At 40.4% G+C, this 25,363-nt stretch overlaps 1 protein-coding gene across 1 annotated transcript in view; it reads left to right on the top strand.

The window, feature by feature from the left end:
* The first annotated feature begins 2,140 nt into the window (after nucleotides 1-2,140).
* The window catches only part of pde4a (phosphodiesterase 4A, cAMP-specific), a 63,327-nt gene continuing 40,104 nt past the window's right edge, over nucleotides 2,141-25,363 (top strand). The window contains exon 1 of the mRNA XM_028454987.1: nucleotides 2,141-3,242. Coding sequence (XP_028310788.1) covers nucleotides 2,947-3,242 — 296 coding nt within the window. The 5' untranslated portion in view covers nucleotides 2,141-2,946. The remainder of the gene's footprint in view (nucleotides 3,243-25,363) is intronic.

The raw sequence follows: 25,363 nt of genomic DNA on the forward strand, positions 1-25,363 counted from the left end.
CCCAAGCACCGCGCACAGCTGCCACTTGATTACTTTTGGACTGGGCCAGTTCAAATCTATAATCAAAAACAAGCTCTGGGTCTCTGATCACAGCTCTGTGCTGGTTAAATACTGTCAAACTGGATTAAAATTGTCTGGTCAGTGTTTTGTTCGCCTTCATTTTTTCTGCCTTTTCTTCTTTGCTCCTCCCTCACCTCATCCCCTTTCCCAAACACGCCATTAAACTGTATTTGTGAGTGAGTTCATTATTGAGTTATATACCTTTCTTAACCATTCCACCACATCCCAGTGTGTGTGTGAGAGGAATCTTCACCTCATCCACATGTCTTTGCCCTGCAGCAGGTGGTTCTCTGCATGGTTCTCTACAGCTATTGTCTGCCCTACACCAGCCTTTACTTCCCATTGGGAGCACCTTTGGGCAAATTGCTTGCTTTTTTTCCTCCTCTCCGGGCTATTTTTGGTTTCTTCGAATTGTATTTTTCTGTTTCACAGTTCTTGATTTCCCACCTGGCTATGGACTGGACAGGAAACCTCCAGAAATAAATAAACACCCACTGAAAACTTGCCAATTGCATTTACTTAAAGCATTCTAACAGAGAATGACTTGGATTGTGGGGTTTTTCCCTTTTTTTGTACATGTTGGATATCAAAAGACAAAAATATCAAATTCACCATATAATAGACAACTATACAAAATGTATGTATTAAATGCATGTAAAACTTTATCCCAATTTCCAACAAAATTGTGGAAGAAGGGATTTAAATTACCTTATTTATTTCATTTAATTTAAACATATACAGTTATACAAAACAAATGTGGATGGTTGTGAATGGTTCACTTTCAAACTGCAGTTCGAATGAAGGACTTACTGCTGTGCCTTGTGGAGGTGATTTACCTTTTTACGAGTAAAACATACGTACACATGATGGATGGATTGTGAATATACTTACACATCACACCAGCAACAAATATGATGCAGAAAACCTTTGGGAAAACTCTAAATGTGAAAATGTGGTTAAAAATGTTTCTGTAAACCATAATTCACGCACAGAAAAAATAGAAGTATTATGATAAAAATGTCTATCCAAATGACCACCTGCAGCTTTTACGCCTGTTTGTGTCTTTTGCTTCACTGCACAAACTTCACACAGACCTAATCTGGACTGATGGAGGTTTTGAAGTTGACATGGATGTCACTTGTTTCCGGCACTCCCACAAAGTGGTCCACCATTCCTCCAGTGGCCCTGATGGGAGTCAAAACCTTACAATATGACAGCACCTCAACATCTCCCAGACCACAAGCTTTTGTTGTCTCTCTATAAATAGGGTAGCCTTACTGCATTATGTGAAGAATGAAAAATGTGAAGGTCAGAGAGTGGAGTAGTTAATTATATATAAATAGGCTGCCCATGCATGTATGCATATACAGTATATACATATGTGTATGTTTGTGTACATTTATATATGTATGTACTCATAACCGGACACATACGTGTGTATGGATATATGTAAAACTCTGAACATAAACCTTTCCCCTTTTATAACACGTAACAAATGATCAATTTTGTTACATATGTATAGTGTTATATAGTGCCTCACAGCAAAAAGATCCTGGGTTCAACCCCTGGGGTGGACACTTGGGTCCTTTCTGTGTAGAGTTTGCATGTTCTTGCTGTGCTGTCATCCAAAAACATGACTGTTAGGTTGATTTGTGTTTTTAAATTACCCGTAGGAGTGAATGTGAGTGCTGAAGATATAAGCACCAGCAGATCCTGAAAATCAGCAACAAGCGGGTCAGAAAATAGATGGATATCTATAGTGAAACCATATTTTTATATATACATTTTTTTGTTTTATTTTGTTGTTTTGAACGTCACAAATGTTGCTATTTTGTTTGTTTGTTTCTCATGCCAATAAAGCTGTTTGGAATTGAATTGAATTGAGTGGCTGGAAATTAAGCTTAGACTTGACCAGTCAGATATAATATAATACTGTATATATATACAGGAGGGAGAGAGAGAGAGAGAGAGAGAGAGAGAGAGAGAGAGAGAGAGAGAGAGAGAGAGAGAGAGAGAGAGAGAGAGAGAGAGAGAGAGAGAGAGAGAGAGAGAGAGAGAGAGTCGGACTCCAGCACATCGGAGGTTGGGGAGAGGCTGAACAGGAAGACTGAAGCAAGTATCCATGTGTGTGTCCTTGTGCAGTGTGTGTGCGTGCGTGTGTGTGCGTGAGCTATGGCTGAACCAAACCTAAAGGACGTCATTTTTTGGACTCGTTTTTCCCTCAAACTTTGATTCACAGCTGCGTTGCTGAGCCCAGTTGAACATTTCGTCTCCGTGATGGATGGATTACTGGACCTTTACGCGCCGTGTTGCGCGCAGAGGTGCCACTGCTCATCCAGCAGTCTGACAGACTGAGTGGCTACTTTTCTGTGTGGAAATTGAGTTGAATATTTTTTTTTTTTTAGCTCAGCAGCAATAATAGGCTGTACACTCACGGACACACTAAACGCGCACACGCACGCACAAGGAGAGGAGGCAGCAGTGCGTCTCTGCAATAAGCGGCAGATAAAGAGCAATAAATAGAGTAAAACAAACAGTGGTCGGTTTGTGCGCCATGAGCGATGATACGTCAAACTTCAGGAGAAGCAGGAGGACTGGTGTCTCATCACCCAAACATTGGACTGTCGGGGATCACAGCAGCAGAACACAGAATTGTGGGAAGAACTAAACCCGCTCACCACCGAGAACAATGAGATTAATGATCTGTGGATGATTGTGATAGTTTTTGCTGTTGTTGATCTGCGCTGTGCAGGACTTGATCACTTTGATCTGATCAAGTGGCAGAGCAGGACATGAGAGGCTTAGTGTTAAGCTTGGGATAAACCAACACAGCCATATCATTTGATCAATAAGTTGTGAGTGGATCTTTTGGTATTTTTTTGCACTATGATGGAAGCACCACCATGTTCCAAGAAGAGCCTGTCGCTGTCTCTCCCGGTTCCCCGGGAAGGACAGGCGACCCTGAAGCCCCCGCAGCATCTGTGGAGGCAGCCCCGGACCCCCATCAAGATCAAACACCGGGGCTACTCCGACACCGACCGGCATCACCATCGGCACATGGAGCGCTCCGACGCAGTGGATACGAGCGACCGACCCGGACTGAAAAAGTCTCGCATGTCCTGGCCCTCCTCCTTCCATGGGACCACGAACCCGTCCATCGGCAACTGTGCTGGGAATAAACGGTAAGTGACACATGATGAGAGGTTATGCGACAGCCCACAGTGCTCCAACAAGAGCTGGGTGGGGGCTTTGTGAGTGCCTATCAGAATGGTTAAGTGGTTACCAAACTAAGGGGCGCACCATGAAGGGGGTCTTACAAATGGAGAGGTACTTTAATGGCATTTGTAGAATTGTATTTTCATACTTTATTTTTTGTTAAGAGGTCTCAGTACAGTGTGCACATCCATTCCCCCACACCAAGATAATCTAACAATCTAACCTATATAATATTCAGCTCTGTGGAGTTTGCATGTTCTCCCTATGCTGCACAGCTGTTCCCCAAGTATTCTGGTTTCCTCTCAAGCATCTCCAAATCACCAGAGTCAATGATTGTGTGTTAGCTATGACAGACAGTTTACCATGCCTTATATCCAATGTCAGCTGGCTACTGGTTTCCAGTCCTTGGATTGCAACCATGTACCTTTCTGTATGGAGTTTGCATGTTTTCACTGTGCTTGTAGTTTTTTTTTTCCAGGCACTTCCTCCCACTGACCAGAAACCTTTATATAATGGTTGATTGGAGTTTAAATTGACCATAACCATAAGAGTGATAAGGTCAAGTGTAACTTATATCTCCTATTTAGTGCACTCTACCTCCGCCATTAAGGAAGAGGTAATATTTCACTGCATGTGGTTTGTTTATGTATTTACTATTTTTTTTTTTAGCAGGATTACATCAAAAGTACATCTTTAAATATTTTGACAGCGTTTTCACCAAAGACCTTACACCATTGAAGATTCCATTAAATTGTGGAGGGGATCCAGATTAAATTACAGATTCTAGATCAGTTTCAAAAATCAAAAAGTCCGTACATCGTTTGTCATTGGTAAATCTTCAGAAATTCGTATGTCAGCTCGTAATTGACCGATAATCATGAAATTTGACTCAATTATGTCGGGTTGGTTCTTCACTTACTAAGCCGAGTTTCATTTGAATCGGTTCTGGATTGCGCATTTCATCGCAATTTTAAAAAAAAAATTGTGTGTCCATTCATTTGGGCCTACTGTAACGTTATTAATGGGGATAGAAATTTCTGACAAGCCTTTGAAGTGTGAATGATCATGGTACCATGTTCAGGTTTACTGATCTGACAAAGAAGACATTTGCCTCTGGGCAAAAATTTGCGCTCTTGAGTTTTTTTTTTTTTTTACTGTAAAAACAAATGAACTGCTAAAGTTTCTTTTGATCACTTTACTCCACCGCAGTGACAAAGTGCAATGTTTGTGGGAATGCTTTGCAGCCAATGATAGTCAGTGGTCCGAACTTCTCTGAAGCCTTCAAATTCTCCCATAAATATTAGCCCAGGACCCTACCAACCAAAAACCATATGATATGAAGCTCTGCTAAAGTGAGGTGTTGAAATAGCCCATTGGCTCCATGCACAGAAGCAGCATCTCATAACCAGTTTTTACGAGCGATCACGTGACACACATTTGATAAGAAACATAGAAGCAGTGGTCTTAATGGCACCAAACGTCTGCCGTGTTCATTTGTGCGTACATGCAGTGAAGGCGATACTTCCATTGTGCACATTTGAAGGCCTTCAGCAGCTTGTTTCCATTCCAACGCTGGTCACAGTATCTGTGGATAGCAGAAGCGTATTCTCAACAAACCAATGGATATGATTTTCTGTTGTTTTTTTTTGTTTTTTTAATCTGAGCTGTAAAAGCCTGAGCTTTTACAGAAGTGATAAACTGTAGGTAATAGGTATGCAGTGCTATCCAGATTTGTTTCACAGCTCTGTTAGATGCTTCCAGACAGTATCTAAAAGGCACTCATGAATGCTGTTGGATCAGAAACGACAGTGGAAAAAAGATATTGCATGACAACGAGAGCAGTGATCAACGCTGTCAACAAACACGGCACAAATTAATTGTCCAAAATCAATTGCAACACTTAAATCAAATTACACATCAAGCCGATTAGATTCAGGGCATTTCATTAAGCGATTCAACAAACAATAACTTTTTAACACAATTACTTCATCCTTACCCATTATTGGGTCCATTTATTGTCTTAACCAGACGTGCGGAATGCATCACCTTCTTTTCCTTGAGGCAATGCATATTTTTGACTCAGAAAATTCACAGGCTGTTCAAAAGAGTTAGAGTTCGCTTGGTTGTTTAGGTGACTCATTTTTATTATTCCTGTCTCTGTGAGAGAATGACAGGAAGAGATGGAAAGTGAGGGTACAGTGAGTTGGTTTTCAGGTTGTTTGCTATCAAATTATCCTTGCTGTGACCTGAAAAACCACAGATGTGCTCCCAAGAGCAGGATTGGTTTGCATCTTGGACTGATTCCGATGCTGCTGATATTCTCCTCAGCACCTCATAACAGCCCAAATGAGTTGAATCCTAAAGAGACTGTTGGAGTGTCTGATTTATTTCCCAGTTTGATATAAAGAGGTTTTTTGTAGGGCTTGCTGTTTTATAAGGCCTGTTATTGTCTGTGTTTCTCTTTCTATGTTTTTAATGCCGCTACCCGCAGGCCCCGGGAGAAGGGCCAACTCCAGCCGACTGGAGGAAGGCTGATTTGTATTGAAGTCCGGAGGACGCACTGTGAGGCAGTCCAGTCTTTAGTGCAGTGGGATTGACTCTACTTGCCCTTCTCCTTCTGTGGGCGGCAAACCATGAGAGGGCAGAGTGAGATAATTTGATTCCAACAAGCTCAGTTCTGTGGACAAAACTGTGAGTGTATGCTAGCACATCTGTGAAGCGATGTGTGCGACGTGTGGGTGTTTGTGCCACGCATTGGACAGGGAAGGGGGAGGTGGTTCCGATTGATGGATGAGGAACGTTGTGTGTGTTGTGGTCGTACAAGGCAGCCATTTTTACAGTATATGCGTGTGCTTAGGTCAATACCTGATCAGCAGACTATGTAATGTGTAATACAACAACCCTGTTTAATGTGTTTGATTTTGATTGAATGTCTGAGTTTTATGTAAATTGTGCCTCTTTTTTTGATTGGGCCAAAGAAAACAGGAATTTCTTGTCTTTTTGGTCCTGCAGTTGTGAGTTTTTTCCACAGAAACATCCAGACGAAACTATAAAGCAGGGGCCACCAACAAATCTGAAACTGTGATCTACTTCATAGGTACTGTGTAGTCCGAAGGGCTACCAGTTAAAAAAGCCCTTCCTAAATACTAAAACTTCCCAGTTTCATTTTAGGGCAAGATAATAAGGAAGCTACCAGTAACGTAATGATGGCAGGAAATGTTGAGGTTTCAACATGACATACTTTATTTCTCCTAATTTATGCAATTGTTTCATTTTCATTACATTTCATGGAAAATCCTTCATGTTCCTATTTTTCTAGCCACTAACAAAGAACTTTTAACTAATCTTGAAACATGTAAAATTGAACAATTATGTCATATTTTAAAAAAATCCATCTTGCGTTTTTTAAAATACTAGTGCAGTGCCCATAGGAAGTATGTGTTGCTATAGAAAAGTGGGAGGGTAAGTATCTTTTTCATGGATGGCCAAATGCGGTTGTGTTTAAAGGTGGGATGTCATCACTGTAGAGGTAAAACTGATGACATCATCACTGTGGAGGTAAGACTGATGACATCACTGTAGAGGTAGGACTGATGACATCAATGTAGTGTATTATGCCTAAAATATGAAGTGTATTAAACCTAAAATGACATATGTTGGGTCTTTCTTTAGGAAGTAGTTTCAGGTGTTCTATATCTAGAATGGAATGTGGTGTTTGCAATGCCTAAGGTTAGAAAGTTAACCTCTCTCTTGGAAAGTCGGCGCCTGTGCTCAAGCCTATATTGGTATGTGTGTGAAGTGTCCTGAACTTATAAGGCATGCCCTACATCTGCAAATAGGTTTCAGATGTGTGACGCATACTCTGGGAGACAATATAACCTGTATCTGTTGTTGGTCGGGCAGAGCTTGCATATTCGGTCATGCATCTCTCTCAAGCTGGCCATGGAGCTTGGTTTAGACACTAAAATTGCTGTATTAATAAATTTCGTATTAATATCACGTCGGTGTCTATGGAGAGTTTGTCTATATGAGCACATTTTCAAATTAGAAGGGGAAACACAACATCATCACTGTAGAGGTAGGACTGATGACATATCAATGTAGCGGTAGGACTGATGACATCATCACTGTAGAGGTAGGACTGATGACATATCAATGTAGCAGTAGGACTGATGACATCATCACTGTAGAGGTAGGACTGATGACATATCAATGTAGCGGTAGGACTGATGACATCATCACTGTAGAGGTAGGACTCTAATGGAATTTGTGAAGCATTTATGAAATAATTTATTAACAATATCATTGCAGTTTTTTTTTTTTTTTTTAAAGTTTTTTTGGGCTCTAGTGGCCTTTATATGACAGTTGCTTCACAGGAAAGGGATCAGAGAGAGCAGGGAATGACACGCAGCAAAGGGTCCCAGGCCGGGAATCGAACCTGGACCGGCTGCAGGTGAGGAACTACAGCCTCCGTACATGGGGCGGGCGCTCAACCCACTGAGCTACACACCACCCCAATATCATTGCAGATCAGATAAACAAATCCGACGTCGCACACCCTTGAACCAAGCAGCAGCCATGTTGAAACTGTCAGGACAGTCTGATCCTGATCTGCAGAGATATTTGAGGAACACACATACAGACAAACAGATAGACTGACAGAGATTCCTTGCTTTTATAGAAAGATATCATATATAACATACATCTGTCATCTAAGGAAGTGAATCTTTGGCTGTCTCACGATTTGATTTGATTCCGATTCTTATGTGAATCGATTTTTTCCTGTATCTATCTTTGTGAGTTTAAATGCTGGAAAGTAAATCAGATTTCAGCTCATTGGTAACTAGAGTTCCTGAGGGCACCTCACACGGTCCATGTGGGCTACCTGGGGCGCACGGCGGGCACCGTATTGGTGACCCCTGCTATAGAGGGTTTTCCCCGACTTCACTTTCTGGGCAGTAACCCAGATGCGCAGCCATGTTGGATGTAAGCGGATGTTGACACTACATGTTGGAGGCTCAGAGAGCTGTAGTCTGCAATGGATAAATCACAGAAAAGCTCCTCAAAATGCATTATAAATGCAAAGGCATACAGGTAAGAACTTGGTCCGCTGGAAAGGGATATTTGGATAAGATACAGTTTATAGGTATACGTATAAACTGTATCTTATCCAAATATCGATCTACACTATAGTGTAGATCGAGTTGGCTTTCTCGTCTTGGATCAATGACAACCCGGAGAGTCTTCCATCCATTATGTATCTTGATATCGTCAGCTGTTGTAAACCTGCTGCTTATTTCCAAAATGGTAACTTCTGGATTGATGATGCGCCGTGAAAACCCTCTGTAAAGGGTAGCTTGATGTACATCTGTACTAAATCTCTGAAAAAAGGGCTTTGTTCAAACCTAATGTTACACAGCCAGAGAGAGAAACAACACTGGGTGTCACAGGCAGCAAATTTTATGGTCAATTTTATGGTTAACAGTTAATTTTTATGCTGTTAAGAAGTTTGAATCACAAGCATTAATTAGGGACAGTAAGTGTCTCAGCCTTTGTGGAGTGGGAAAATAATTGGTCTTTGATTAGTTGGACGCTGATTGACCCTGTTGTCAATGACCTCAGTGTCTCAGGGAAACAGTAATCTTATCACTTAGGAGTTGGTCAGGACTTCATCTATGGGTTCAAAAGATCAATTTGTGTAAGGGTTTGCTGTTCAAATGGTTTTAGAAAAGGTTCAGAGAAAGAGAGGCGAGTTGCTGCCTTTCAAAACAAAGCACTTGAAACAGTTGCCGGTTAATGGATGGATGTAATACAAGAGGGATTCTCCTCAGTGATGCTGTCAAAGGCTCTTTGAAGAATGATGGTCTCCTGCTGCTTTCTCTTGCCTATCCTGGTGTGTATATTGAATCTTACAAAATGGCAGTCTTAGCAACAATCAGCTTCACCCCCCCCCAGGAGTGTCAGTCAGCCGCCTCTTCATATCCCTGAAGCCTTTTGTTCAACCGTCTTGTCACTGCTTTTGTCAGAGGGTGTTAATATGAGTGCATCAGTCATCGGGTCCCAAGCCCAGTGCACTCTGGGAAGTTCCAGCACAAAAATGAATGAGTGACATCCAACGGGATACCAGCTCATCCCACAATTCTGTTGCTATGGTTACTTGTTTTGTGCATTTGTAGAATAGATTTAATTTACCCCCAAAAAAAGAAAAAGCCTACAGGCTCTTGACAGGCTCCAGTTGTCAGTGTGTGGCAGATCCCACCAGATACGTATCATGTCCTATATGCTTATAAGGTGAAAATGGAATATTAATGTATGTCGGATGAGGAACTGGAGCTTCAAGATATTGTTTGACTCTCACAGAGCCGCTTTTCTGTCAACACAGTTGAACTATCTCAACCTGAAGCACTATATGATTTTTCTCACCCCAAACAAGAAATCCAGGCTTATCTGAAAGTCTGAGCTGCTCCTTTTTCTGCCTCCCTGGCCTGCTGCCCTATTACTTCAACTCATGATGAGGAACAGCATCTCTAATTATTACAAGAACAGTGTTTTGCAGTTGACCATTTGCATTTCTAACACTGCGTATACAAAAAGCGTAGCTGCAGATATTAGGGAATTTCCCCAGTGATTGTATGTTAATGGAATTAAGTAATAGAGCCCTTATCGCTTCAATGTGGTGAAACCATCTGTCAGAGCCACATATTATGCTCCTCTGTGAATACATCCTGCTTTTTCACGACTCAGAGAACTAATTAGTATCTGTTGGCAGTTCTCGGCCTGGAAAAGACAGAACCTTAAGCTCCTGGTAGAACCTCCTTACCATATCTTAGCACTGACACCATATGTATTCATGTTATTGAAATGAGGAAAAAAAACTTCCCTCAAGGCTACTCTAAACTACATCTAGCACAGTCAGTTTGTCCAACCCATCGACTTGAAACCTTGTTATCTTTGCTTTTTGATCAACTTCCCTTAGAATCTTTGTTAGCTAGTGATGCGTAAAACTTTTTAATTATAATACTTAAAGGCACACTGTGTAACTTTTGGCCACTAGGGGCATTAGACCTGTAACTTTCACGTCAAGCGTCCCTAGTGGCCACAAGCGCCGCAGCACTGTCGCAAAAATCAGCAAACATTCGGGCCCGCCTCTCGTGTCTTTTGATTGTGTATGCAGCCAGTAGTTGACGTGTAACTTCGGGATAAGGATTGGCTCTAAGGGCTGGGTTGGTCGGGCTGGGCTCACGCCGCGGCTGGAGGAGGAGCAGACAACGCCCTCCTCTCTCTACCGTCGGAGGCCCGGCGCTCGGACCGCCTCGCCGCATTGGTGGCGCTCCCCCCTACTCCCTGGCCTCGCCGCCATCGTCGACCCCTGTCGCTGGGGGTTGGCGTGCCGCCCGGGGTTGGAACGGACGGAGGACGGGCGACCCGGCGTGCACGAAGCGGTGTCCAGCACCGGGCGGAAGGCTGGTTGGCGGAGGGGGCCGGGTCTCGGCGGCGTCTTTTTAACCTCCTCAGAAGCAGTTTTAAACTTTTTGCTTGCCTCGGATATGACCAGGAGTTCAACAGGCAAAAAACTACTAACAAAAGCCTTAGCCCAATGAATATTTCCGAGCCTGTAAAGTGATGCATTGTCCAGGTCACATGACCTGGACAATGTGACATGTGACAATTGTCCAGGTCACATGACCTGGACAATGGTCATTCTGACATTTAAGCTCTCCCAAGTCGCAGCTGCAATGTCCAGGTCACATGACCTGGACAATGACGGTCCATCTCCAAACTTGTAAATTGGCCTGAGGAATTATTTAAAATAACTCATATGGGTCAACTCTTTAGGTCAAAAAGTCTGCGGTGTGCCTTTGAACATTCATTGTAGAGCAGTCAGAAGTAGGAAAAACCTGGTCTTCAAGGAGAATCCTGCAGTTGGCATTGAAGGCCTCATTCAAATTTTCCTCCTTAAAATTGCTTCACAATCCTCAAAGAATTGTCTCTCGCTAAGTCCAATCTCTCTCCTGCTTAGTCGTGTAACGCAGCGCAATTTACATTGAATCACCTATGTAAACATTGCAGCTGCTGAATGCCAGCTGTGGCTGCTCCGATGCACAACATCAGCTCACGATATTAGCTTCAACATGTCCAAAGTAGCTCCAACACACATCCCTGTGTAGCAAAAAGTAAAACAATATTAAAGAAAATGTGGGCAAATGAACAAAAAAACCTAAACAAAGAGAAAAATAAAGAAATCAGGTGGGATGTAAAAAATGTTGCACCAGAATCAATGAAAAAAAATACAAATGATTTACTTTTTGTTAATTTCTTTTCCCTAATCCCACCAAGGCCCTGCAGCGGCCCTTGGACCTTATTCTAGGAACCAACGGACTGTTGTAGATATGCTGTGTCCAGGAAAATATCCATTCTTTTTTATTTTTTATTACCACGCACAATTCCATTAAACCTCCTTAATGGAACTTTCTGTGCCACTTTATTATGTCACAGCTTCCTCCTCCTCATGGGAGATGTTTATTATTATTCTGATAAGCCACATGCTGGTAATTTTATATCCCATCTTACACATTATATTGTTTGAATCAGCCTTTTATCTGGTAAAATGACAGTCTTAGATTGCAGCAGTTGGCTGCTTTTGATACCATATCATCTCAGCGCTTTATTTCACCTCGCTGTGAATGGCGAGTATTGATTTCATCTCTATTTCTGTTCTGCTCTTTGTCTTTCTATTGTGTGGCCTGGTGTACTGCCTCCCTGCAGTTTCTGAGAATCTATCTGATAGCCCTGTTCTTGCTTACAGCAGTTTTAGGTGCACTATCATAAATCCATCATTTCGTCTCACTCCCTCTCTTTTGCCCACTGAGATCATCATATGATGTTTGCCGTTTCTCTATTTCCTTGACGCCACATCTAAATCTCAAACCTTCACGATTCCAGTGATGAAACACACTGGCCACCGCTGACAGTGTGCAGTGCCTCATCTCTGTCTATATTCTTCTCCTTGAATGTACTTTAACTGATACAATTTTTCAGCCTTCACACTCCAGTCATTTACTGAAAAAAAAACGGCCCGCAAGGACAAGCAGGCAAACACATTCATCACTTGGCAGGAAATCATCTGCCATGAGGAATAGGTTCAAACTGACATCAAAGAGAATTATTAAAAGATATAACAGGTAGTAAATGTTCTGTCAGGGAAAAAGACAAAGGCACGCCTTTGTTTTAGCATCTTTCATTGATTGAAACCACATTTTTGCCTTAGTTTTGGTTTTTCTAACACGAATAAAGAGTTTCTGTTTGTAAAAGCAATTTATCATTTAAGCCCAAAGGGTACGAGGAGGAACTAAAGAGAAACCTTTTAGAGTAATCAAGTCACCCACTTGAAACATAGAGTCCTTACAGCTGCGACTTGGGAGAGCTTAAATGTCAGAATGTGCAGAGTGTTCAGTTTTGAAACACGGGTTGATCTTCACCTTTCAGCAACCTGCTCAGCTTAATCAAAAACTGCAGAAATGACGTCTGTTCTGTGTGGGATTTCCCGTCTAAGTAGAGCTGTATAGGAAGAGGTTTGTGTGGAGCGTGACACTCGCAAACAGCTGGTAGCCAGAAGCTGGGGAACAGTGAAGTCATGAAGGTGTGACCTCCTCAAAAAAAACTACTGGTTATCCAGGCTGCTGTCATTGTCGGCTGCGTGTCAGCACACACACACACACAACCATATTTCAACAGACCACACGTCTGAGAGTGTGAGGGAGAGCTGAGAGACACCACAAACTCTCCAAAGGTCTGAGAGTATAAGGTTGAAGAAACACTCAGGGCGCCTCACGACTGCTGATGGCAGCGTTTCATCTGAGGTCTCACTTTCAGAGCACAAAAGTGTCAGCTTTATTGGACGACTATCACAGAGTCAGCTCTGTTTACAGTGGAGCGACAGATGGCAGTACCAGTAATGGAAATGTCACAGTTTGGCTTGTGGTTATACGACACCGTCTCTTTGCTCAGATATTCATTTTCATCGCAGTGGGATTTTTTTTATAAATCGCTATACATTTTTGTAGTGATGATTCTGAAAAAGTGGATATGGGGACTGGATTTGCTTGGAGTTTTCCCTGAAGGCATTTTAAATCTCTTTCAAGAGGCTTTTCCAGCCTTCTTTATATTAAGAAGGGTTTCAGATGAAAGGTGAAACCTCTTTGATGAAAGCTCCAAATAAGTCAGTGACCTGGACTAGAAGGGTTCATAGACATCTACAGTAGTTATGCTGCACACAAAAACGCAGAAATTAAAGGTGGAGTCCACCACCCTGTTTAGAACAGTGACGTGCCGTGACCATTAAGGTTGGGTAGGCACGTTGCAAATCGAGACCACCAACGATGATTGGCATATGTTTCTGCTGGCAAGTGTTAATCAAACAAAATCAACATCGTAAAACACCATTAAAGAAACATAAGCAATTATTCAATATAGCCTCCATACTCTGATGTATCTCATGACGCGGCAGCACATCCGTTGTTTGTGTTGGAAACACAGAAACACGGAGAAAATGACAACAACAACAACTCGGAACAGCCTCAGTGAGGTGCATCCACAAAGCCAATCCTTCCTTTTGTACCATTCACTGAAATACGAACAATTTTTCCGACCTTACCTTTGCTGAAGGTCTGGTAGCTCAGGTGTAGAGAACGTAGCAGCTGTAGCAGCCACGCTGGATCAATTCACTAATGCACTGTGAACTTACGTATAGCATTTAGCAAAGCACGGTTATGTCCAAAGGCAGCGTAAATGGTTTTCATCTTGGGGAACTGACTGCACTTGCGCAAACACGCTATGGGAACAGAGGCAGAGCTGCAATGTGCTTTTGGAAGAGGGTGTGGCCTCCTCCTGCCTTACTGCGGAGTGAGACTGTGCAGAGTCTCTGCCGTACCAGGAAATAGCAATGTTTAGTCATTTGGTCTATGAAACGCACAAAATGCTGACACTTTCAAACTTATAGGTACTGTAGGCTATCGGAAATTGAAAAATAAATAATTTATAATTAAAAACATTACCAAAATACCAATCCACCTTTGGGTAGGCACTGCCTACCTTGTCTACCCTTACTGCACGTCACTGGTTCAAAAACAGTTTTTGTTATTTTGAGTTAAATGATCTTTCCATCTTGAGAGTATAGTCAATACATTATGTATTTAGAAAAACGACGAAAAGAGTGGGACCTCAGTAGCAGCTGCGATCTTGTAAAAAGTCTGACCAATCCCTGCCATTCGGTGCAAATAGAAGAAACCACTCAGATGTCTCGTTCTAGCCACGCCCCCTCTGTCCTTCCCTTCTAGTCACATTAAACCGTTTCTGGAAATATCGAGAGCTCATTGTTTGTTTTGCTTCTCGGGATTTGTTATTTTTATATCAGATGCGCATTCAAGGTTGTGGGCACGTAGCTTTGGGCGGAGCCCTGATGGGACGAGAAGGGGGTGGAGCTTAGAGGAGGTCTTGCTAGCTCGAATCTTGCTAGCTTCCTGAAATTGCGGACTGCATCTTTAATCACGCTAAACTTTAATGATGCTTGGATAAAAGGGAAAATATATGAGGGAAAGCAGACCTGAAAAGTTCGAAACATAAGGGTGAGGACCACAACTGGATCTAACAGGGAAGGAGCGTGAACCAAAATCAGATGATCCTTCAGACCAAGGCCCATCAGCTGATCTTATGACTTTAACGTATTATTACTACCTCCACAAAGGAGGTAGTCTAATGTTTTACGTTGCACTATTTGTTTGACTATTAGCAGGATTACAACAGGACAAAAAAAAAAGAATATGACAACATTTTAACCAAAGATAGACCTTTTGCGAGCGAAGATTCCATTACATTTTGGAGGGGATCTGGATCAATATACAGATCCTAAATCAATTTGAAAAATCCTTATCTCTCATCATTAGCAAAATTTCATAAATTCCTCCTTTGATTTGTATCGTTCGTAGGACGATATTCGTCACTTGGCGAGGGCTTGCGCTCTCTGAGTGTTATTGTTAATTATTAAAACAAGAAAAATGTGAGCTAATCAAAGCTGATGATGCTCTCTATACCTGTAGTGTCGTACTTTTCATAGGGTGTTCATAGAGTTCTATTCTATCACACAAAATGTTTAAATATTCCCTTAACAATATCATGGCTTGTGCTGAGAGGCTAGTAACATTGGAAAACCCCCAGCCCCAGTTTTTATTGACTGAACAAGTTTTGGTCAAGGCCTGTATTACTACTGTAGATATGATTATAGGCACAACTCCCTGAGAGGCAGAAAATGCAGCTGTTGGTGAGTGGGGAATCAATAGCAATGGGACGTCTTCTTGAGACAATTTAGTTAGTGGTCATGCCGGGGATATGGGTTTTCCTCTCTGCGGCAGTTCTCCCATTATCTCTTTTCATAGAACTGTAAGATGAGACAAATAGCTTAAGATAAAAGATGAAATGATTACTGATGAAGCTTCTTTCTTTATTTGTATTTTAATATTAGGATGCAATGCAGTAGCCTCAGGAGCAGGGTAGATATAGAAAACTAGATTGTGGTTAACTTTGTTATACACAGCTAATTTGAAATCACTGTTTTAGACTGCAGCTTGGTTATAAAAAGGTATTTTGTCGTTAAAAATGTATTACTTTTACATAGAAAACGTTTCCTTTATATTATTCAGTTACATTTATAATGTGTGAGTGTGACAGTAAAATCGTTGCTTGCAAAAGAGAAGGAAAATAAAAACAGGTAAGATGGAGTAAAAGTCTTTTGAACCATTTTGTTATCTCTTTTAGAAGCTGTGGAAAAATTATGCATTACTCTCCCAAAAGGATTAGCGCAATATCTTTTACATTATTCCTAAGTAAAAAAAAATGTTTAGAATATTCTTGATTAAATTCACAAAAAGCATTGAACATGAAAGCAAGCACATAATATTGAATTACATTTCACAGTAAAATAGGTCAATCCTCCTACATGCTGAGATTTCACTTGCATATGTTTCTCTTAAATATTCCAGTGTGACAGCTTACAGTGCATCACAGAATGTATTTGACTTTGCATTAACACGCAACAAAGACACATGCTCATGTACTCACTGTAGTCTTACAGTGTGTTACTGCCTGTACGACAAAGCCCGCTGCAGCTCTGGTGTGTATGTACACTACGTATGTTCGCTCCCGTCCACAGAGGAGGAACATCTTTTTTTTATTGACACTAAAACTGGATGATTCAGGATCCCACGGAAAATCAAAATATGGCATAGGCTTCTGAGGAATATGTTTATGAATGCCTCACAGCAGCGACGTTTATGGGAACACTTGAGGATTTTACATATTTACATGAGGCAGCTTTTGATTTATGGCCGACTGAAGGTGAAGAGGGCTACGGACCCGCTTGTTTTTTCTCGTTTTCCTCTGCGAGGTCAAGTCTGAGCACAATCTGTCCCTCCGTCACATGGTTATTTTCAACAGTACATCAAAAAACTTTCTTTAATAAACGGAGCATTATTAAAGGTACAGTCTATTGGAAAGCTAGCATGATTTGAGCTTGCAAGACCTCCTATGGGCTCCATCCCCTACCCCCTTTCAGTATTCCTCATCAGTGCTCTGTTTCAATTCACATCCCCACAAGCTTGAACATGCATCTGATATGAAATTAAGAAATGAAACATAATTAAACAAATGATGAGCTGTCAGACAGAAAAAAAAACCTCTGCATCACTTTTCTACACATCCTCATTTGTGCTCATTATTTTCCAGGAACGGTGTCAGTGGAAGCGTGTGCATGCAGGAGAGGGGAGGGACAGAAGGGGGCGTGAGAAGGACAAGACCGAACACCAGGGATTGGTTAATTTTTTTTTAATGAATTGCAGCTGCTGCAGAGGTCCCATTCTTTTTGTTCATTTTTTCTAAATAGTTAGGGGCCGATTCACTAAAGGTTTAGGGGTATTAAAACGTGTGAAGACGTCCCTCTATGCGCTAATAAAAGGTACAAACCCCAGGGAATCAGGACTGCGCATGTTCTGCACATCAAAATGTGCCCTCACTCCATTTAGCGCGTTTCTTTCTGATGAATATGTAAAGTAGGCGGATCTCATGAGCGGCGCAAAAAAATAGGAGGAGGAAATGCAACAAAATTGATGCAGGGGACGCAATGCAATTCATCACACCAGGAAACGTTTGCTGTGACTGTTTTATGCGCCGAAAATAGTACGACTCACATTCAGGTGCAAACACACACGCAGGGATCATGGCTGCACTGAATGTTGACACAAAACACAGTGGAGATGAAAAAAAAATGCTCCAGTTAACCTTTTATAGTATAAGAAAATAATTTCAATAAAACAAGAGTCAATATTTAACAGCCACTGAATAAGAAAATGCTGAGTAAAGTGTGTTTGAGGGAGAAAAAAAACTGATGGCACAACGTTCACATGATTATAAGAGCTCAATCCTGCTGGATGATGGTCAGTAGATTATCTTCAAATGGTGCACATTTTGTTTATTTAGTTTCCTAAATTATTAAATGTTTGTGCAGCAGTCCATCTGTCTCCAATTTAACTTCCTCAATTTAACTCCCTCATTGTGTGCTTCTGTGCACTCACCTCTCCATGTTGAACGAGCGAAACGCTCCTTTAAATATGGCGGTCTCCACCACTTCTGCACGTGCGCTAATCATTGCTGCAATCTTAGTGAATTCCTCGCAGCAGGTGAGGAAACCACGTCACCAAAGGATTTAGGGACACGCCTGGTTTACCACCCTTTATTTTAGATCTTAGTGAATCCACCCCATAATGTCTCGTCTACTCTCAGGATGGAAGGACCATTATACCCAGAATAACAAAAAGTATTTCTGAACAGGATTGTGGACTCCAACTTTAATGTGTGTTTAATATTGATGATACACGGTCAATAAATAATTTACATTAATCAACCCTTAATGGTCATGAACTGGATTTCCCAACTGATGCTTTGGCACACGTTGCTCTTCAGCCTCACCTTACAGATACGTAAATGAGAGACAGACACAGTCACACAAAGGGGCTTGTGTATGATAAAAAGCAAATAATTTTTGCTTTATTGTATTTTGGAATTCTTCTTCTTATATTCCTTTATATCGTCCATCACTGGGATTGATAGGGTAACGAGTGTGACACGATTAGAGCCTGACCGATGAATCGGTTTTACATTTGTATTCCAGAAATTAACAACAAGTTTGCCTTGTCTTATTTACCTGTGTTACTTATTAAACTGCCTTTTTTTAATTTAGTAATATTTTCCTTCTTTGTCTTGAATCATATTTTGGATATTGTAAAAAAAATGTGTTCATGTACAATATATATTCTGTGTATGTCAGTGTTCTTATTTCATATACTGGTTATCAACAGATACATCAGATACCATATTGGTCGAGCTCTAAATATGATGTACTTTTATTATTAAAAAGCATTGACCAGAGTTTGCTCATTAACCTTGCATGTGTTCATCAGTGTTATGCGAATGAAAAATTAACATTTGAAGACACTTATCTGTGGTTAAGATATTTACATGAATACCCAAGCTGGGATGAATATATAACAGCATAATGATTTTGTTGAAAGATGATTAGGTTAATCTTTTTGTGCTGCTGGAGGCATCGTAAATATGCCCTTTATTTCCATTAGCGCATGTTCATATTGAATTATTGTGTCTCTGGTGTAAATGTTTCCTGGAAACTCATCATTGTCTTGTATTTTAATCAGATTGGAGACTTTAGGGTTTGATGAAGCACAAGCAGATGTTTTTTTTAAGTGAGCTGCCTTTCTTTGGAATGAGATAAAGATTTAATTTCTCATCTTACACCAAAACTGAAGCAATTGAAGGAAAATGAAAGTAAAAAGAAATGCCACTTGGTGGTTTATAGAATAGATTTGAATGCTGCCTCTCTGTTTTAGTATGTCATACTTGTTTTACTGAGTACATTTAACAGCTATTTTTTTTTAGAAGCAGCTTTCTAAGCTTTCTAAGCCTTGTGCAGTTTTTTTTTTTCTTTTTGTTTTGATGTGGACGCCGGCTGGATTTTAGCCACAAAAGGAAAAGGACTAAAGACAGAGAAGCCCTTTTGTCTGAGGGCCTCTGTCTCATTCCTACCAAACTTTTCAGCCTCTTTCTGCTTTTATTTTTCTGTGTGTGTTTGTGTGTCAAGTAAGAACTCTATGATTACTTCCGTGGTTTGGGGGATTTAGTTATGTGAGGTTTGCTGAAAGAAGATCAGAATTGAGACTGCTTTCACTCCATGCAGCTTTTCTTCTCTGGACTTTTCCTTTTTGTCGCTGGCTTTTTTTTTTTCTTCTGGAAGAAATCGAAAGGTTTGCACAGCGGAATCTGCAACACTGACGGCACAGTTTCAGTGTCGCAGGAGGCGGGTGACTTATCCTCACATGTGTGAATCAGCAGTCGCATGCAAAGTTTCTGAATCCAGTTTTGTGTTTTCAGCAATGCACAGAAGTGTAAAGAGTACTGCTATATCCTACTCAAGCAGAAGTACTGTTACTCGATTTAATTTGTACTCAAATACAAGTACAAGTAAAATACTCTAGTACAAGTAAAAAGTAGCTCAATTAAATAATACTCAAAGTAAAAGTTACTAGTTACTTTCACCCCCATGTTTATTTTTGGTAATAAATTTTGCCACGGTTCCCTTGTACAAACTTAAAAAGGAAGAGAAATCATAATTTATTTTCCACAAAGGCATCTGCATAAAACAAAAGGTTTGTCAAAATGTACAATAACTTCAATTCAAAATAAAAAAAAATAATTCTAAGTATAGCTAAAATAATGAACTCTACAACTGAAAAAATAACCAGCATTCAATGCATTACGTGCATTACGATGGTTGGTCGGCTATGATGTGATACATTTGATTGTTGTCAGGTCATTTCATTTTTTTGTAGTTTCAGAATGTCTGTTGATCATTTAAAAAATAATACATTTCCTTGTGATGTACTTACTGTAAGTGCAAGTAAAATGACTCATTTAGAAACGTACAAGTACCCATAAAAGCTACTCAATTTCAGTAGCGTGAGTATCTGTTACTTTAACCTCTGGCAATACGTATTCAACATACAGGTACATGGTTTTTTAAGCCTCTGCTAACAAAGTGTTGAAAATAAATGGACTTTATAAAGTAAAAATAAATGAATACAGTTATTAACACTTAAAATAGAAAATGAAAACTTTATTTTGCTGTTGAAAAAAACCCCAAACCGGCCATTATATCAAAAAAAATGTGAAGATATGTAATCAATATTATGAGATCCTGTAACACATGCATATAGTGACAGATGTGGTTCATGTTGCTTCAACAGCAGGTGGCAGAGGATGCTGCCCCCATGCTCAGAGCCATTGTTTTCTATAACAGTCAACCATGTGAGCCACTTTCTCTAGATCATACAGGTGAAAGGAGAGACGCTAACAACCAAGACGTAGGTGTAAATAATGTACAGAACATACACATGTACAGTTAATGTGCTAAACAAAGAAGCGTGCCTGTGTCTGGAGAATAGAGATCCAGAACACTTGTCTTCACCGATCACTGGCAGTTGTGGGTTTAGTCACATCAAATTTGATGCAAAGACCTCTCTGCGATTGGTCGATCCCTTGCCACTCATGGTACGAGTCAGCGTGGTTGTGTTCGTGAATGCCAGTCCTCTTTTCTTTCAGGGTGCTATAAATAGGGGGAGAGAGGCCTGGGGCACTCAGTGTAATGAGATTAAACCAAACCAGCCTCAACTCGCAGTGTTTTATCGAGCTTTATTTCAGTTTCCATTCTGCATTTCAATAGGAAAAATATCGAACATGGCTGCTCCTGCGTGCAAGGCAAGTCCACGCAAGAGCACTTGGCTGTGCATTATTATGAAGTGTGTATTTGCGTGAGTTTAAGCAGAAATAGCAAGACTGAGACATAATGTGAGAGACTGATGTAAGTGCGTAATGTGCTATGTCCTGGTTTTGCCCCCTGCAGGGCATGGCACATCTACTATAAATGTAATCATTAGGATGGGGAAGTGTTCATAAATGTAAAGCTGCATCGTCACGAAGCTTCAGCCTCTGGTTTCCAATAGTCGTGAACTCCCCACGCTGCTTTATGACTTCACAACTGCACCGTCGTCACCACTGTGCAGACCGTGCTGACCTGCTGGTGGAGGACTGACACTCACCCACTGGTTACCACATGCACGGTCAATTAACTGCTTTAGCTGAATCTTTCATTAGCACAACTAGGAGAGGGAATGAAGTGGAGGGTCTGTACGCAAGCACACACTCGCTCAAATGATTTATTATTATTTTTTTTTTATTAGGAAAGTGTCTGGTGACACACGCAGAGTGGGAGACCACCATTCTGTTAGTGCATGCTGCTGATTTCCCCAAGCCTGAAATTTTTTTGGGACGGTCTGCTTGACTCCGACTGCTATTTCTACCATGCTGCTCAGGTCTCATTAACCAATCACAGCTTCTTCTTCCCTCCATCATTTTGTCATCAGTTGAAGAGCACTTGGCTCCCACAGGTTCACTCAATTCTATGCTGATGATAGATATATATTATAGTACTCATCCCTGACCCTGTTTATATTAGCAAAAAATAAATATTATCAGGAGATTCTGCACCTGTAAAAACGTACCAGATTATAGCATTATAACAGCAATCGTCAGGGCCAGGTATATTTTAGGCAACAGGTAGATTTTGACTGATAAAGAAAAAATAAAAGAATACACACATTACATTGAGTTAGCATATAAATGCTGGCTATTTCCTTTTTTTTTTTTTTTTTTTTTTTTTTTTTAATCAATTATTTATTAGCTGTATAAGTTAAGACATTTTTGCATTGACTCCAATTGTTCGCATGAGACCAAAATTCTAAATATTATTTTAAAAAATTGCAGTTTTTGAGACAGGATTCTGATATTTTCATGCAACATTTAAAATTTTTTTAATGAACATTGAAAATGTATTTTACAAAAAATGCCAGAATATGTTTACAATACTGTTTACCGTCAAATATGTTGATGCACTGTAGGCTCAATTTTCAATGAATCAAAAATCTGTGTGGATCATTTGTGTTGAACAGTCTGAAGGGGAGCTGTTACACGTTTGGTTTCAATTGAACAAAAATTGTGGGAGGAGATAGTTTAAATAAGTTTTGGAAAAAAAAAAAACAGAATAATGGATGCAATAATTTGTGAAAGGTTTCTTTGGTATTGGGGCTACATTTTGGTATGGTTGATTTGTTATCCACTTTAGAGCAGTGCTTCCCAAACTTTTTACAGTTCTGTACCCCTTCAGACATTTAGCCTGAAGACATGTACCCCCTACTCCTAATAATAATATAATGTCATGTACAATGTAGCCCTACAGTGAATTTCACTTATCCTGTTGAGGAATAATTTATTATATTATTATTATAGAGTTTTTAAGTTATAGTTATTATAATAACTATAATATTTACATTTCCTGAATAAAATGCAAGTGAGGATGCAGGTGCTGGCCGGCGTCGCACTCCATTAGCTTTGCATTGGTATTAGCATTATCTAGCATTAGCATTAGCCTAGCATTAACAGCCTAACATTAATATTGACCTACTATTAGCTTTAAAATAGCATTATCATTAGCCTAGCAATAGCATTAGCATTAACCTAGCATTAGCAATAACGTAGCAATAGAATTAGCCTGACATTAGCATTAGCCTAGCATTAACATTGACCTAGCATTAACCTAGCAATAGCATTAGCATTAACCTAGCATGAGCCGAGCAATAACAATAACAATAACCTAGCATTATCCTAGCAATAGCAATAGCATTAACATTAACTGCTCTGTTTATATTCTAGTTTCCAATGTGGTCATTGTTTTGAATTTTCATTCACGTACCCCCTTTGACAATTTGCGTACCCCTGGGGGTACCCGTACCCCACTTTGGGAACCAAGGCTTTAGAGGGTTGCTATTGCGCCACCTTTAAGAGTATTGGACTGTTTTTGTAGCTGAGATAATCTGGCATAGGACTGGTCCTTTGTGCTAAATTTGATGATTGTTCGCACATGGGAAGTAGATGTTCCGAAGAAGAAGAATGAGATTATGCAAGATAACAATGGGGCAGCCTGGTCCCTAATTAAATCAGGGTTGAAGTTTAAACTGTTTTCCTTATGGGTTTATGTTTTGCAGTTATAAAATATGTATTACCACTCGCTTTCACAGCACACAACCACATTGCCTCAGTGCAAAGAGCAGCTACAAAAAGCATTGCTGTCAATGTATCTCGAAATTTCTCTGGTGGTAAAGAGTGTTTGGGCCATTTCTGGTTGGATTCTGAGCTGCATGTGGCCCCAGGCTCGCTGTGTGTATAGCACTGTTCTGCAGATTTATTTTGACACTGGTGATTCAAAATGCCTATGGCTAGATTTGGTAAATAGAGCTTGCAGGTGAATGCGCAGGGCTTTCATCAGGACTTCTGTAGACAGAATATAGGCAGATAAATGCTGAAAGGTTCAAGCTGCTGGCATGTTGTCCTGTGAGGGGGAAGAATTGAAGGCTGAGAGGGGAAATTAAGTGAAGCCTAAATTACAGTTCCCAGTCTGCACAAAGACAGGGAGGGACGAAAAAAGAGAGTCACAGACAGATTGACTCATCTGATGCAGGCAATGGTCCAAAGGCAGTTACAAAAAGAAAGAATGCATATAAAAAAAGGACTCTTTCCAAGTTAATGATGCTTAAGTACTATTCAGGATAATCCTCATCGCTTTTTTGGGATGTTCTTATTTTTCTTTGCTAATGACTAATAGTAATCTTACAGAGCTATAATGGGTGATTTATTATTGGTCCACAATATCATTTGATTTAGAGAAAGTAGTCTAATGAAAAATGCATACATAAAAAAGTAGGTTTTTTCTTTCCAAACGATCTCTGACCATCCTTTAAAATCATTAAGTCAGTTTAGTCAGTTGTTAATTTAGTCATTTAGAAAATTACTGTAAAGAAAAACGACTCAGAATTCCACACACAGCCTTTGTCGGACACTTAAAACTTAAACTGGCAACATATTTTATTCTTCTATGTTTTACTGTAACATTCACACATTAGCATCAAACAGCTGCCTGCAAGTATAAGCAAAGGCATTATGGAGAATGCTTCAAAACAAAAAGACGAGAGTGATAAAAGTTGTGATGTCTGTAGGTTTACTGTGGGCTTTGAATTCGAAAAACAACACAATATGAAGTAAACAAGCGGGCAAGCCGTTCACGGCGCTCACTTTAGTTAAGCTGCACCACATTCCCATTAGGAGACAATTCAGAGCATCAAGCTAAATGGACCCTTTCAGGGTGTGTTCACATCAACCATGCACGCTTTCTCACGCCGCTGCACTCAGTGCACCATTTGTTTTTGCATCACATTATATTAGTAATTATCTATCATTTCGGGGTAATGTGCAGCCAATCATTGTTCTGATGAGAAATATTTTTATGTAGCAAATTAGATGTCAAAGCTGGTTATTTTTATTTTAAGTTATAGAGAAAATGACGGAAACTGAGAGGATGCAGGTTTAAAGACAGATGGACGGACTGAAAGGATAGATAGATAGATAGATATAGATACAGTAGATAGATAGAGATTGATAGATTGGGGAGTAACAGAGCAACAGTGACACAAAGGTATAATTCTGAATGACTCACACACTTCACTCTCTCTTTATTTCTCTTCATCTCTCTCCAGTCTGGATTAAAATGAAAGAGACCCAATGGCCCCCGCCTGCAGAGACAGAGTTAGGAGCTCCATCTCAGAGATAAGGCTAAAAATACCCCTGCTTGTGTGGGCTTGTTGGTGAGGGAGGGGGGCAACATTATGGTTAATTATTTTTGACTGTATAGTAGAGATGCCAATGCCAGCACTACTCTTTAACTGTCCAGCTCCTTCACATTTGCAGCTCCATGTTTCTTTCTCTCATAACATGCGCTAGTTCTACCTTTTTACAGAAATGCTGGTCAGCGTGATAAAACTGAGTTCCGCTACTTGCTCCCCCTACTTTTTTTTATTCTCAT

The sequence above is a fragment of the Gouania willdenowi genome, chromosome 8 (genome assembly GCF_900634775.1).
Source record: "Gouania willdenowi chromosome 8, fGouWil2.1, whole genome shotgun sequence".
Lineage (NCBI taxonomy): Eukaryota > Metazoa > Chordata > Actinopteri > Blenniiformes > Gobiesocidae > Gouania > Gouania willdenowi.